Source organism: Pararge aegeria, chromosome 25 (assembly GCF_905163445.1).
Source record: "Pararge aegeria chromosome 25, ilParAegt1.1, whole genome shotgun sequence".
NCBI lineage: Eukaryota > Metazoa > Arthropoda > Insecta > Lepidoptera > Nymphalidae > Pararge > Pararge aegeria.
In genome coordinates, this window is record NC_053204.1 from 8,434,542 (window position 1) to 8,452,218 (window position 17,677).

Consider the following 17,677-nt stretch of genomic DNA (forward strand, 5'->3'; position numbering starts at 1 on the left):
TACTTATACAAATAACATTAACATTAACAAAATATAATTTTAAATGTAAGAGCCTATGCACACGGCGCTTCAGCATAACGTTGGAAAAGATACACTCGTGTATTTATTTATAACACGCCATCATTTATATAAAACGTTACGCCAATTAAAATAATAAACAATCTACGGCTTGGGTGAATTAGAGATGAGATGTTTTATCTCAAAAGCCACAAAATGTTTGTATTAGTTTGGACAGAGCATGGCTCAAGCCCCACTAAAACCATCTGGGTCTAGACAACTCTCAAATTAAACTCCACAGTGCTGCCAATTCCAAAAAAAGTGAAGAAATGTTATGTTGTTAATAAATATAGCAATATACTTTTTTTTGCATATGTCATTCAAATTTCTTATCTAATGTTTTAAGTTGACAAATTCTAATATTTGGATTTTATTTTTTCCTTTAGTTCTAAGTTGACATATTTTTATTTAATAATATAATAATAATTATAATAATAAATTTTAATGTGGATAAAAAATTTAAATTAAGTAAAAAATAAAAATAATTTCGACAAATTTTATTGCAATGCCCCGGTGGGGCGTCACGTCTCTTATGTATGTGCATGTAGCAATTTATAAACAATAAACAATAAAACATTATAAAGGCAATTATATAAATATAGTAGTATACTAGTAGTGTACTATAGTGGTAGTCTGCGGATATTGAAATAAAGGTCATTCAATATTCTCAGAGTACCTCAACAATTCAATGCTGTTCACCCGTCATGGAATAGATTCCATTGAGTATTGTTTTTCAAGAGAGCGTTGAATGGCGACAATTAACGCGGGGTAGGTGCCATGGTTCGTGCACGGTGTTACAGGAAGGGCTCACGAAAAAAATGTTTTTTCATGGGCGAAGGTTATTGCCTTTTGGGGCACGAAGATCTGAAGTCCTCTTAAGATTTGGCACATTATTTTTAGTTTTTCGCAAGACCGTCTGAGCTGTAGGGAGTTTAATCCTAAGCAACCTAAAATAAATTTGGTTGGGTACATGAAGGGGTAATATCAGTGGATACAAAAGGTTATTTTAAGATAGGTTGCCTTTCAGAGAATGCTTGCAGTTATAGATAGAAATATATGCGTCGTGTGCTTAGGCCCTTACATAGTATTCTTCGTTACCATTCTACATCTTGGATACAGTGGCTAGATGACGTGCTTGTCTTAAGTGCGTAAAAGCACAGCCTTCCAAAGGTATTTTTTTACCACTTATCGATATGAATTTTGTTGTATGTAATAAAGGAATCTGTGTCCGCCACTGTTTGGATGTTTACAAAGTGTAAAATGTTTAAAGTATTTAATAAAGGCGTTCTACTATGGCGTCGTTTGTTCAAAAGATAGTGATTTTATTCTTTTATTTTAAGGATTTAAATCGTAGAAATGGACAGGTCCATAAAAATTGCTATTTTTCTTTAAACCTGCTATTTTAGTTTGCCGCGTTCTTAATACAAACTGGTGAATTACGAAAGCATCAAACTAAAATAGCAAATTAAATAGATCAGCCACAGTGGAATCTCGCAGATGAGAGAATCAGGGCAGAAAACCGATCTTCAGTGTTGTGATTTTGTTCTCAAATGTTCCCTAACATAATTAATAAAAATAATAGCGTTTTCGTTAGAAAAAAAAAGTTCGCTTAACTATCCGGTTCTTATTTGAGAATGCTATCAAGAAGTCCATTAACCCGTTAATGGACTTCAACAGTTTTACTGTGCGAGCGTTGCCTTGGTTCATTGACCGTTCATGTTCGATCTCGCGCTTAGCAGCGACGCATGCAAATGGGTTTGAAGTTTATTTTTCCACGTAAAAGGAACCGAATAAATAGTGGTAAATACAGCGTTCCTAATATAATTTTTTCGAACGAAACTGGAATTACGAAATCAGCTTAACGCAAATATACTTGGTTGTTTCGAAAATATGATTAATTGGCTCTCCGCGTTCTTTGTCCGCATTTATTACGGTTTTATAGAAATCACGTGGAAACCGTTTGTTTTTTCTGGGATAAAAAGCCTATGTTAGTCTTCATATGTTTATTTAACTCTATGCCAAAAATCAAGTTGATTTGTTGCCGAGTTACGGCGTAAAATATGGACAAATAAACAAAGACACATTTATAATATTAAATAGGAATTTAGGTTAAACCGGTTTCAAGGTCTGCCACAAATGGCTATAATAGGCAATGGTCTGACACCAATGGAAAATGAAGGCATAGATATGCCCTATCTACGTTTAAAATCTAAATTAATTCTTACAAAATTAATCGCTTATAATTAAAGTTATTTTATCCTACTCCAATGTTTTACGCCGGCACGATTGGAAGTAGGCTTAAAACTATTTAACTAGTCTTAAAAGCAAATTGTACAAAACTTAACACCTAAAATAATTTAACAAAATATTTGTTTTTAAAATCTAAGTAATTCTATGACTACACTATCTTATTAAATAATTCTTTGAAACAGAAATGGATAAAGCTTTTGAATTAAAGCCGTGTTAAATTTAATTACAATTTACTATACCAGCACGGTCAGTGTTGCCAGTGGAATCTATAAGGTCAAAGAAAATACATAACTAATGTCAAAAAGAAATTTCACGTTAATTACGTGCGAGAGAAAATAACATTAAAGGTTTAATTATATTTATTAACTTCATTAGGCCGCATTTTTTGTCAAAAGTTCCTCAAGATTACCTCAAAAGTACATTTCTTAGAGAAAATTGCCTAAAAAATAGTAGTGCCAATTCTGTGTGTCAAATGATGTAATGAAATTCCTTTCATTTATTTCTTTGTGAAGAAAATTATCATTACTTTTAGACTTGCTAATTTAGTTAGTTTAGGTATTTGCGTGGAACAGAATTCACCAATAGTAAGCAAAGATGCTTGACTAAGTACTTCCCAAGGGCAGGATTTGCCCATAATCACCACGCTGGGCAGACGAGTTGGTGATCGCAGTAAAAAGTAATAGTAGCACGGAGAACGCTGCTGCACGTTCAATGTTAAATTCCCTTTGCCGCCTCGTACGACACCCACGGAAAGAGGAAGGGTGATGACAACTGTATAGAGTATTCTGATCTGTCATCACCACAGTGCGGAAAAAACAGAATTGGCACCATTAAATTGTTTAACCCTGATATTAAGTTTATTCGCTTTATTAACTAAAGGGCGAACTACAAAAGTATACAAGTAATCGGAGAGTACGGAGTAAAAATCTTGCAGCTCGATGTATTTTTTATAATATTTAATGAGCGATGTAAATCAACTAAGAATGTTCTTTACTTTTATTTATGGGTAAACCATCTAAATCAATCTCAGTGCTAGGTATCAAAGGTGGCTTGAATCCTCCATATTCTATCCTCAAATTGGAAACTTTAGGTGTTCTATCAGTTCTTCTTATTCTTTCCGTATAATCTTTATTCTTTTCCCACTGACCTTCGTAATTTCTTAAAGGGAGAGGACCAAAATATTTATTGTTTCCTTGATTGTGTGATACTGTTTCTGGTAGTTTTTTGTCCGAAGTTGAGTTTGAGTACTGATACGTCGCGGCGTATTGGTTTCCCCATTGCTTCGAGTAAGCAGGTGTCGTGTTTTGTATATTCCTCAAGATTTGAGCGTTAGCAAGCTGTATTTGGTAATTCCTTTGAGACTCAGCATGCTGTTGTGTGTTGAAATCGTTATTTTGTACGTAACTGGGCAGTGGCTGCTTGTATTGTTCTTGATTATATCTCAGATAGTTTGCTACGTTTGATAAAACTTCTTGGTTGACTCCGTAAGTGTAAATCGTTTGTTTTTCAACTTTTTCAAACGGGTATGGAACGTCAGGCTTTTGAACATTGTTTTCTACTTGATAAGGAACTTTCACCGCAACTGGGACGTGAACAGGGTAAGGGACTTTCCTCTCTATGATTTTCTCGACGGGGTAAGGAACTCTTTTCTCTACAGGGTAGGGTTTGTCAACGTATTTTGTAACAACGACGGGCTTTTCGATAATTTTTTCAACGAAAGTTTTCACTGGGTATGGCACTTTTACATGAACTTTCCTCTCTACAATTCTTTCAACTGTTACAGGATATGGAATTTTCTTCTCAATGATACGATCTACTGGGTATGGTTTAGGCACATGTACTTCAACTGGTACTGGTATCCTTTTCTCAACAGGGTAGGGAACAGGGACCTTGACTTCGTGTCGAACTGGGTAAGGAACTTGTTTCTCAACTGGATAAGGAACTGGCACTTCCTTCTCGACAATTTTTTCCACGGGGATATGTTTTTCTACAGGTACAGCAACTGGTACTGGGGTTGCTATATGAACTGGGTAAAGAACTTTCTTTTCTACAGGAACTTGGATACCAAAAGGTATTCCTACAGGAGTCGGGATGGGTACAGGGTGTAATACTTGCTTCTCAATAACCTTTTCAATTGGGTAAGGAACGTGTACGGGACGATCGACATATACTTTATGTTCTACAGGATATGGCACTCTAACTTCAACTGGATAAGAATGATATACTTCAACAGGGTATGGTTTATCTACATATTTAGTAACCTCTACAGGTTTCTCAACAATCGTTTCATATCGAACTGGAACCGGGACTGGCCTGTCTACTGGAACTTGCTTAACTACTTCAACTGGTTCTGGATATGGAACTTTTTTCTCAATAAAACGATCTACGTAAGCAGTTACTGGTACTTGCTTTTCAATTATAATAGGCTGAATTATTTTATCACCATTTTCTGCGTTATAGTAATTTGCATATGCATTTCTATTGTCTGTGTTTGCTTGGACTTGAACCTCTGACTGAATGTTTTCGCTAGATTCTAATGTTTCTTTTGAATCTTCATTATTACTTGTCTCATAATAATCAGAATTCTGATTCTTCGGATTACTATCATGTTGATTCTGTGCATATGTGTTAGATTCTAAATTCTGCAAATACTTTTGATATATTGATTTTACTATCCCATAGGGATTTCGATTGTTACTCCTTCCTTCATCTAAATACTCGTGGTATTCGACATCATTAATATGAGTGATCTCTACGGGTATGGATTCCTGAATCTCTACTATTGTTTTCCCATTTTCTGGATTTTCAACAGTTTTTTCAATTAATTCACTATCTGATGCTTCATGATCGTCAACTGTATTGAAAATTTCTGAATCATTTAAGTTGAGAAGCCTCAAGGCAACTGTTATAGGCGCCAAATAGCTTTGACTTATAGGCCTTGGAGTTATATTAACCAAATCTTCACCTGACTTATTTTCTTCATTTTTACCCGTATTATTTTCATTTAAACTATTTCTTACACCGACAATTTCGTATCCATCTTGTATGTACGGAACCATTGTTGAAACTAAATTATTAACAATTTGTTGCTTGTAGTTACCGTATTTAGGATCAGCAACAATTATAGGTGAAGCAAATCTGTAATCATTATTGGTTGTTTCGTAAGATTGTGGCGTTGGCTCTCTGATAACCTGTGCAGATGGTTCTCTATAACTTTTCGGGTGTTCTATTCTGCTGTCAACTATATTACCAATCTTTGCAGAGACTGTAATTCTACTTCTTGGCTTTGCCTGCGTAGGTCCATTATAAACAATTGATTTAGAGTTTAACTTACGTTTAGGTTTAATATAATCATCACCATAACCGCTTACAGCTCTTTCTGCTGCATGATTAATTCTTAATAGATCCTCATTCGTTATAAGATCTTGTGTTGATGCTACTAGTCTTGATATACCTTCTTCCTCAGTCAAAATTACAGGTTTAGATGTTGTACTGTGACTTATTTCTGTAGAATAATAATATCTTTCATTTCTATTATCTGGTTGATCGATTTTGTAATTATTTATCGCTTGACTGGTTGGTTGCTTAAAATCTCGTTCGCCAAAGTTACCATGAACACTGTGTGGAGTTTCATGATTGTATTTGGCAGGCTGTTGAAAATGGTTTTCATGTTGATTCTGCAAATTATTATTATAATTTAAATCATCGTTTGGGCAATTGTGATCTTTAAATACTCGTACTACTGGTCCATTTTCTTTGGTTTCTATTATTTCTTCATCGTTTTCGTGAGTTGCTCTGTTATTTGGTTTGTTTTCTACATTATTTTCTGCGTATTGTCTATCGTCCCTTGTATGTTCTACATTTAGATTGTAATACGAAGGTGTTGCATCCTGGTTATTATTTAAATAAAAGTTAGGTACAGAAGTTAAATGGACAGGGTTGTCAGGAATTACTTGGAAGAAGTGATTTTGTACGGGGTATTGTCCTCGCAGCAGGAAAATTTGTAGCGGAGTTTGGCCATCTTGTAAATTGCTGTCTGGAATTGCTTGGGTTCCGTTATTTGTGATTTGCTGATTGTATGTCTGGGGTGGAATCTGCAACAATTATTCAGTGAATTATTGCTATGTATTCTAGAAATTTGTAAAAAAAAAAATTATGAGCTCTCAGGTTTAATGGAGTAAATTAGTCCTCCCACTACATTGAAAGCGAGTCATTGCTAGAACCAGACTTTCGCGTCTTTTCAATGATCATGAACACTTTAGTACCAATGTTTAAAGACTCTTTTATCAACTCTCTTTAATAATGGTTCTAAAACTAGCGGTTCCTCGCAACTTCGTCCGCGTATAATTCAACCTTAAAAGGTAGACAAATGTTATCGCGATTTATTTTTAGAGCGTTTAAAGGGGAGCAACTTTTTCATACATGATTTTATCGAAACTTTACGCACCGCGCGCTGTGGAAGCTCTCAACGGGAGAAACAAACCCACGATTTTGAAACGTTGATTTTTTCATTGGTGCTATGCTCCTATTGGTTTTAGCGTGATGATATTTAGCCTATAGCCTTCCTCGATAAATGGGCCCAAATCGGAGCAGCAGTTCCTGAAGTCATCGCGTTCAAGTAAACAAACAAACAGACAAACTCTTCAGTTTTATAAGTATAAGAAAAAGGTTCTCTGGTACTCAGGATTTTAGAAAATATTTATTTACTCGAAAATATTTTTAAAAATTGCTCCTGCTGGGTATCGAACCAGGAATCTCCAGGAATGCTAGGGAGAGAACTAACCTGTGAAGTGAGCTGAAGGGCTCGATCTCCCAGCGCGAAATTGGTCGTGTGGATGTGGTCGTGGTCACTCGTGGTGACGGCGACGGCGCCGTGGTAGCCGCTACCATCCGCCACGTAGCGTACACGCTGTTCCGCCTGAAACATGATGACAGATCTAGCTTATATACTAAATAAATAAACATACGCCAATACACACTATCTAACACAAAAGTAAGCGTAGCTTGTGTTATTGGTAACTACGATAACTGATGAATATTTTTATATAGACAATCACCCAGACGCTGTGAAAAATTCGTGTTCATCACACAAGCTCTAAAGCTTAAGTGGCAATGGGCCGGCCATATATCACGCTACGCAGATAGGTGGACAATACAAACAAACGGTGGGAAGGACCCGATGGTAAAAGGGATATTGGCAGACCAAGCTAACGGGGGGCTCATAACCTGATGACATCAAAAGAGCTGCAGGAAACGATTGGATGAAACGAGCAATTCTTGTATATATTTGGAATCTCGGAATCGGCTCCAACGATTTTCATGAAATTTAGTATACAGGGGTTTTCGGGAGCGATAAATCGATCTAGCTCGGATTCATTTATATTGGAATCACGGAATCATTTATATTGAACATATGACTATTTTTTAAGTCGACACATTCGCGGACGAAGTCGCGCTGGTCCGCTAGTTATTATTATAATTGCAACTTCAATTTGTAACCGTTGTAGAATTTCTTGGGTCCGACCTTAGGTCAGAATTTTGGGTACAGAATGAAAGATAAGATGATAAAAAAGGAGGAGGCCTGTATTCAGTAGTGGGGACGTTAGTAGGCTACTAATACTCTTTTATCTTCACGATATTTCCCTTCACCGTTGAAGAAAGTGATATTAAAATGCAAATGACTCCGAAAAGATAGAGATGAGAGATGAGATGAGATGATAAGAGATGCCTGCCGTTGATCGAAGTCAGTCCCTCAAAAAGAGAAGCGAAGGTATAGGTTAATGTTTATTAAATAAGTTTTAAACTTTGCTTTGTTAGTTGATTAGCTTTTAGATTATTTTAATTAAGCTGTGGTAATTTCTAGAAGGTTTCAATCTCCTGTATTTCTCTTCTATTTATGTTATTCTCATGATAACGTCATTGATTGTTACCAGGTTAATGATTCAGGAAAAAAAAAAAACTTGGCTAATTGTTATATAATGATGATTTAGAAAACGGAAGTTAGGTTGAAGGACGACAGAATCAAACGATCTAAAGCAGTTTTAGTACAACAATTTTACCTCTGGCAACTTTACAAAGTAATGTCCCACAGTGCCCGGCCCGGCTTGAATCATCTGCCACCCCCATTGCGCAGAGCTGTCATCGATCTGTAAAATAAAACCGACTTCGATAATTCATAAAAAGTGAATAAAATAAAATGAAAATACACTTTATTGTACACCTAACAGAATTACATTATTTTTTATTTGTTACTAATATTATTTTATATTTATTTCGTGTTTATTTTGTTTGTTTTATAATTTAATTTGTGTTTCTTTTAATGTATTTTTTCTTACAAATGGTTATTTCATTGCATATAGGCTACCCCTGAAATAAAATCATATTATTATTATAAGCAATAACACAAAATACAATACAATAAACACATAGGTACAATGGGCCTTATCGCTAAAAATAAAACACATTTTTATAAAAATTAAGCTTGAAAATGTACTACACGCAAAAAAACACTAAATAAAGTTGCAACTACTACTAACTTTGCTACAAAATGATAATAATAATAAAATAATAATAAAAAGAAAATGATACAAAATGTGAGTAGGTATACCCCGATAAACTAAATACGTCTTACGTACGTTACGTCGCGTAACCCTTTCGAGTGAACATGTTATGTTATTATTTATTTTATTTATTTATTTAATTGCATCCATGCCTTTACAGGATGAGGTCCTGTCAGGGCGTAGCAATAAGAAACAGTTGGATCCTTATAATTAAAAATACTCGATTTCAGGATTCTAATTGTTGTTAGTAGAAATAAGACTTACTTATATGAGATGTCAGAATAATTAGTTACTATTAAATATCGTCAAGTTAATAAATCTATTACATTTTTGAATTTGAATTGGAATTGTCATAGCAATTTTTACAAATTACCACGCGAGCAACCACGCGGATGAAAGCTAGCTAAGAATAATTAGAGTATAGACAAATTAGTCCTCACTCTCGGCTAGTGTAATTTTAGTATACATAAATCAATGTTATATAATTAACTATGATTATACACTTGTTTCAATTATAGCCTTTTCAAAAGCTTAATGATCAAGCGCGAGAATTAGATACACATTTTACGCTTTTTATATAACATCATGTGTACACTCAGCTCTGAATAAAGCGAATATATATAAATATTTCAGACATCAAGGCTTTGTTAGTAAAAATACATTATTTCTATATAGCTAAAAGATAAGCCCCACATTGTTAATGCAGTCGTTTGATATACAGAATCGGAGGTTTATTAAATAAGGCAAAAAGGGAGTAGGTACTCGGGACGGGCATTTGCGATTGGCAATGTACGATTGGCAGGCACGTAAGTGACTGAGGTTTGAAATACTATATATATGGGTGTTAATCACGCGGGCGAAGCCGCAGGGAATATGTAATAAAGATTTCCTGTGAATTTAAATGTATTTACGCAATTCCAAAAAAAAGAAAACTAATTAATACCTTTGGCTACGCTACCGTTGGCTAGCGCAACGGTGAGCGTTGTGAATTAAAGTAGGAGGCCCCGGGTTCGATGCCCGCCAGGGGCCATTTGGGAATTTATAATTTCTGAATTTTCTCTGGCCTTGTCTGGTGGGAGGCTTTGGCCGCGGCTAGTTACAACTCTACCTACAAAGACGTGCCGCTAAGCGATTTAGTGTTCCGGTGCGATGTCGCGTACAAACTGATTAGGGGTATGACTACCATACTCCCTAACAGGTTAGCCCGCTACGCTAGACTGCATCATCACTTAACACCAGGTGAGATTACAGTCAAGGGTTAACTTGTAGACGAATGAAAAAATAGGAAAAAAAGAGGTATCTGTGCACAACTGTACATTATATGGGAGCAGTGGCGTGCACTTCATATATGCACAAAAGCAGTGCATACCCTAAAATTGATATATAGGTGGTATAGGAGGAGGATTTTGGCCATTTTAAGCAATTTTTCTGCTGTATGCATACCCTAGTAAGAAACCCAGTGAACGCCACTGTATGGGAGACCCCATGTACTAAATACGACAGGTAGGTACAACCTACATGCTAAATTTTCAACGCATAATTTAGTTTCAAAGCGTATGACGTAACAATAATAGTTTGAATGTTGATTTTTTAACACGATTGATTACGAAATTGTGTCGAAAGGTAGCTATAAAGCTACGTGTTCACGAGTTATATACTTTTTTTTTTTAACTAGCTGCTGGCTGCAACTTCGTTCGCGTTTTATTCAGACTTAAAAATTACACACTGAAACGTTTCTTTTATAGTTATAATAAAAGGACTCAGAAGAATTATATTTGTTTGTTTTTAGTTTATTTAATTTTATTTCGTTACCTAATTTTAAAATCTGTTCTTTTTTTCTGTTTTTGTTCTCATTGGTATGTTATGTGTAGCGTGTACTTCATATGTTGTTTAATTCTCAATTAAAATATTTATTATTATTATAATTAAGATCTTTAATTTTAATAAACTTAAATAATTCTCCCTCTATTTCCGCCTTTTTTTAAATGTGGATTCCTGTCATAGAATATTCATAATTTTCGCGAGTCACAACTGAGATCCTTTTGTTTTTTTAAATAAGCGTAGAGGCAAAGGTTGTTTTGCTAACATAGTTTCTACTTATAATAAAACTGTAACGGGTTGAGTTCATTAAAGATATTTTGAATGTTTTTTTTTAAACTATAGTATAAAGTTGAAGCCAATGCTGATGTGTATTTAAAAAAAATGTTTGCTAATGTATCCATTGCTTAAGGACACATCCTTATGTTACATGCAATCTGAATGCACAATATGTGTTTATAAAGTGTTTAACTTAGTTGGAGAAGATCATATTTTGCGTAATCGAGGTTATTGCTGTTTTCTTCACCTGTGCATTATTATTTATTCGACACTCGACATATTTGTGTCTTCACCCGTGATGACTGGTGCTGTAATCTCACCTGAGTTGCAATTTGACCTCCCTGGCGGAGCGATGAGCGCTGTGGTTTTGAGTGGTCACGGGTTCTAACCCCGGCAGGGAAACTATGGAATTTGTTATTTCCGAATTTTATCTTTTCTGGTCTGGTAGGAGGCTTTGGCCATTGCTAGTTACTAGCCTACCGACAAAAACGTACCGCTAAGCGATTTTGCGTTCCGTACATCTCCTGAGGATGCTCCGTTGTCGGACAGAAACATGTGAAGAAAGTACAGCTCGGTGCGGAGTATAAAGATTGAAGAAATTATAAATTACAACGTACAAATTCTCCTGCTTTCGGAGTACAGCAATTTAAGCCTAATTTTTATTGTATTCCGGACACTTTGTCGCGAGGTCCCGATTTGGGTTTAATTTTTGTTCATCTAATATATATCGAAGCGGGGTAACTAAAGATCACTGCACGCGATGTCTCTAGAATGTTCTAGAAACAGGTTCCAAGTTATACCTAGACGTCAATCGTAAAGGGCAGTGAATGCGGCCACTTTCGTATGAACTGTTCGCGTACTACGTTTTTTTTTTCTCGCTACACCACTTTTACTTTTTGAAGCTATGCGAAGCGGTTACTTCCTTTAGACTAGTTTGAAAACGGCTGGATATGTAGCCGTATAATGCTAATGCTTGAGGAAATGGCTTATAACGTGTCATAATGTGATCATAATACGAGGTTTCCGGTGAGATTTATCGCTTGATTTAGATGTTTTAACCAACTTAGAAAAAAGGAGAACGTTAGAAGTAAGAATAAACAGTGCAATCTAAGTACTAGGATCGATAAAATTTGCAATTCGTTTAAAGAAAATTGCATACGTTTCACTACCGATTGACATCTTGGAGATGTCACTTAAAAAGTTCAGTTTGTATTAAACGTAAGCGTATAGAAAAGTGCTATTCCAGTTTAAAGGTTTATATATACTTATTATAAATCTGTAACTGGAAGATTTCTGTACATTAAATATATTATATACTAGCGGACCCGCGCGACTTCGTACGCGAATGAGTCAACTTCAAAAAGTAGTCGTATAATCACACGCTCTCAAAAAAGATATTAATTGCAGTTTTTGCAACATTTCTCATTAAAAATTATTATTTATTTATTAGGAAGCAATGTACTGTAGTATATAATGTACTTTAGTATATAATGTACTGTAGTATATAATTTACTTAAGTATATAATTTATTTAAGTATATAATGTACTTAAGTATATAATGTACTTTAGTATATAATGTTCTTAAGTAAATAATGTACTTAAGTATATAATGTACTTAAGTATATAATGTACTTTAGTATATAATGCTCTTAAGTAAATAATGTACTCAAGTATATAATGTACTTAAGTATATAATGTACTAAAGTATATAATGTACTAAAGTATATAATGTACTCAAGTATATAATGTACTCAAGTATATAATGTATTTAAGTATATAATGTACTTAAGTATATAATGTACTTTAGTATTTAATGTACTTTAGTATATAATGTACTGTAGTATATAATGTACTTTAGTATATTATGTACTTAAGTATATAATGTACTTAAGTATATAATGTAATTTAGTATATAATGTACTTAAGTATATAATGTACTTTAGTATATAATGTACTTTAGTATATAATGTACTTTAGTACATTATGTACTTAAGTACATTATATACTTATATAATGTACTTAAGTATATAATGTATTTAAGTATATAATGTACTTAAGTATATAATGTACTTTAGTATATTATGTACTTAAGTATATAATGTACTTTAGTATATAATGTACTTTAGTATATAATGTACTTAAGTAAATAATGTACTTTAGTATATTATGTACTTTAGTATATAATGTTCTTAAGTAAATAATGTACTTAAGTATATAATGTACTTAAGTATATAATGTACTAAAGTATATAATGTTCTTAAGTAAATAATGTACTCAAGTTTATAATGTATTTAAGTAAATAATGTACTTTAGTATATAATGTACTGTAGTAAATAATGTACTTAAGTATATTATGTACTTAAGTATATAATATACTAAAGTATATAATGTACTTAAGTATATAATGCACTAAAGTATATAATGTACTAAAGTATATAATGTTCTCAAGTAAATAATGTACTCAAGTATATAATGTACTTAAGTATATAATGTACTTAAGTATATAATGTAATTTAGTATATAATGTACTTAAGTATATAATGTACTTTAGTATATAATGTACTTTAGTATATAATGTACTTTAGTACATTATGTACTTAAGTACATTATATACTTATATAATGTACTTAAGTATATAATGTATTTAAGTATATAATGTACTTAAGTATATAATGTACTTTAGTATATTATGTACTTAAGTATATAATGTACTTTAGTATATAATGTACTTTAGTATATAATGTACTTAAGTAAATAATGTACTTTAGTATATTATGTACTTTAGTATATAATGTTCTTAAGTAAATAATGTACTTAAGTATATAATGTACTTAAGTATATAATGTACTAAAGTATATAATGTTCTTAAGTAAATAATGTACTCAAGTTTATAATGTATTTAAGTAAATAATGTACTTTAGTATATAATGTACTGTAGTAAATAATGTACTTAAGTATATTATGTACTTAAGTATATAATATACTAAAGTATATAATGTACTTAAGTATATAATGCACTAAAGTATATAATGTACTAAAGTATATAATGTTCTCAAGTAAATAATGTACTCAAGTATATAATGTACTTAAGTATATAATGTACTTAAGTATATAATGTAATTTAGTATATAATGTACTTAAGTATATAATGTACTTTAGTATATAATGTACTTTAGTATATAATGTACTTAAGTAAATAATGTACTTTAGTATATTATGTACTTTAGTATATAATGTTCTTAAGTAAATAATGTAGTTAAGTATATAATGTACTTTAGTATATAATGTACTTTAGTATATAATGTACTGTAGTAAATAATGTACTTAAGTATACAGGATGTTTGGTGCATCGTGTGCCAAATCGAATCTGATGATTGGAGGGGTCTTTGGCTATCTCTTCAGCCCTCGTAAAAAAATCTTGCTCAAACGGTTTTTTTTATACTGATTTTAAATTGTTTTTTTAAAAATTGTAAAAATTCTACATTTAAATTTTAATAAAAAATAAAGTTGTTAAGTATTAATTAATTTTCTTTTTAATCTTTAATTTGTAACGTTTTACGCTTCTTTTGAAACTAGAATTACACGCCAGCAACATCTAGTTTTTGTTTTACAGCCCCGCAAAGTTTTTTTTACGTAAAAAAATAAGCTTGAACGTCAACTTTCGGTTTTAATAAAAAAAAAACTAAAAGTGATCATGTTCTTCCAATTTTTTTAAAACATCTCTGGACTGTCCCCTTTCTAATGGTGTGCAATATGCCATGAAAAGTAATTAGTAACATCACTAATTTTCAAATTTTCTAAACTTGGTCGCAATTTTCTAATATTCAACAGGTGAAAGAAAAACAAGGGTTTGCGTAAATAACACTCACAATTCACAAGGCAGATGACATTTTCTGTCTCTTTCATAAAGTTATACGCCCGTTGTTCGTTTAAACAGGCAAAAATAGTTTTTTCACTCTAGTGAAGCGAAATCTATCTTCTATTCCTTTCTTGCATAGTGCAAACCTGTTTGAACCAATCGCGAACGGGCCCCGCGTCGTGCCTAACGTGTGTGCTAGCTTACTGTACTCCACGATTCTTTTATTTAGTTTTCGTTAAGTTTTGTTGTTTTTTGTTACGTTTTATTTACTTTTGGTGTTATTGTTAAACTTTGTTGACTTTTTTGTTGTTGCAATGACGACATACTCTAACGAGGAATATGCGGACATCATAATGGTTTATGGTGCAGCCCGTGGTGTCGCTCGTGCAGCGCAACGACTTTACCAGGAACGCTTTCCTGGTCGACGATTACCTGGCCGCAGAGTCTTCCAAGACACATACCGACGTTTACGCGAGACTGGGAGTGTCAATTTTCATGAACCAAGGGGACATGTTGTGCGACATAATGTTGAAGTGGACGAGAGAATACTGGCACTTTTTGAGGAAGACGACACAAGAAGCATTAGATATGTGGCGGCACAACTTGATATTTCAATATGGAAAGTGTGGAAAGTCCTTCGACAAAACGAAAAATATCCATTCCACGAGACTCCGGTTCAAGGTACGTAATTTAAAACCTTTGTTTGACGTTGCCTTTGTTTAGCAGGTATCCATAATCTTCTAGTGCAATTAATTACTGCTCAAGGGGAATTAAAAAGATTTTTGGTTGTTGCAGGTCTTGAGGGTGGCGACTTTGACAGACGAATGCACTTTTGTCGGTTTTTGTTACACACAGATGTGGATAATCCTGATTTTTTAAAAAGAATACTGTGGACTGACGAATCCAAATTTACCAGAGAAGGGATTCTTAACTTGCACAATTTACACCATTGGGCACCGAAACGGCAAAACCCACATGCCAAAAGACAGCAATCTTTTCAAAGACGGTTTAGTGTGAACGTTTGGGCAGGAGTGATTGGGAATCAGGTAATTGGACCGCACTACCTGCCTGATAACTTAAATGGCGATAATTATTTAGAGTTCCTGCAAAATGATCTGCCGGAATTATTGGCCGAGGTGCCCGTGTTTAATGAAGATGTGCCCATAGTATTTCAAAATGACGGCTGTCCCGCGCATTGGCGTTTAACTGTGAGGGAATACCTCGATAATGTGTTCCCCAATTCGTGGATTGGGCGCGATGGGCCTATTGCATGGCCTCCACGTTCCCCAGACTTAACTCCGTTAGATTTTTATGTCTGGGGACGTGCCAAAGAGCTAGTATACGCCACAGAAGTCCCAACGAGGGAGGTACTAATACAACGCATAGAAGCGGCCTTCGGTACAATTAAGAACGAAATACGGCTTCGGACTACAACTGTAACAATACGTCAAAGATGTCGGGCCTGCATTCGAAACAGGGGTGAACAATTTGAGCAGAATTTGTAAAAATTATGAAATAAATGTTTCAAATGCAATGTATTATTTTTATTTCAAGTAAAACCTACGAAATTTAAAAATTTTACCTGCTTGTGAGTTTTATTTACGCAAAAACTTGTTTTTCTTTCATCTGTTGAATATTAGAAAATTGTGACTAAGTTTAGAAAATTTGAAAATTAGTGATGTTACTAATTACTTTTCATGGCATATTGCACACCATTAGAAAGGGGACAGTCCAGAGATGTTTTAAAAAAATTGGAAGAACATGATCACTTTTAGTTTTTTTTTTATTAAAACCGAAAGTTGACGTTCAAGCTTATTTTTTTACGTAAAAAAAACTTTGCGGGGCTGTAAAACAAAAACTAGATGTTGCTGGCGTGTAATTCTAGTTTCAAAAGAAGCGTAAAACGTTACAAATTAAAGATTAAAAAGAAAATTAATTAATACTTAACAACTTTATTTTTTATTAAAATTTAAATGTAGAATTTTTACAATTTTTAAAAAAACAATTTAAAATCAGTATAAAAAAAACCGTTTGAGCAAGATTTTTTTACGAGGGCTGAAGAGATAGCCAAAGACCCCTCCAATCATCAGATTCGATTTGGCACACGATGCACCAAACATCCGGTATTATGTACTTAAGTATATAATATACTAAAGTATATAATGTACTTAAGTATATAATGTACTAAAGTATATAATGTACTAAAGTATATAATGTACTCAAGTATATAATGTTCTCAAGTAAATAATGTACTCAAGTATATAATGTACTTAAGTATATAATGTACTGAAGTATATAATGTATTTAAGTAAATAATGTACTTAAGTATATAATGTACTTTAGTATATAATGTACTGTAGTATATAATGTACTTAAGTATATAATGTACTGTAGTATATAATGTACTTAAGTATATAATGTATTTAAGTATATAATGTACTTTAGTATATAATGTACTTAAGTATATAATGTACTTTAGTATATAATGTTCTTAAGTTAATAATGTACTTAAGTATATTATGTACTTTAGTATATTATGTACTTAAGTATATAATGTACTTTAGTATATAATGTACTTTAGTATATAATGTACTTAAGAATATAATGTACTTTAGTATATAATGTACTTAAGTATATAATGTACTTAAGTATATAATGTACTTTAGTATATAATGTACTTAAGTATATAATGTACTGTAGTATATAATGTACTTAAGTATATAATGTACTTAAGTATATAATGTACATTAGTATATAATGTACTTAAGTATATAATGTACTTTAGTATATAATGTTCTTAAGTAAATAATGTACTTAAGTATATAATGTACTTTAGTATATTATTTACTTAAGT

The 17,677-nt window shown here is 32.9% G+C and overlaps 1 protein-coding gene across 1 annotated transcript in view; it reads right to left on the reverse strand.

Annotated features, from left to right (window-relative positions):
* Positions 1-3,284: 3,284 nt before the first annotated feature.
* The window catches only part of LOC120634867, a 43,785-nt gene continuing 29,392 nt past the window's right edge, over positions 3,285-17,677 (reverse strand). Inside the window, exons 2-4 of the mRNA XM_039905709.1 lie at positions 8,367-8,453; positions 7,091-7,225; positions 3,285-6,401 (exon numbers count right to left, since the gene is read on the reverse strand). Of these exons, the coding sequence (XP_039761643.1) occupies positions 3,285-6,401; positions 7,091-7,225; positions 8,367-8,420 (3,306 nt within the window). The 5' untranslated portion in view covers positions 8,421-8,453. The remainder of the gene's footprint in view (positions 6,402-7,090; positions 7,226-8,366; positions 8,454-17,677) is intronic.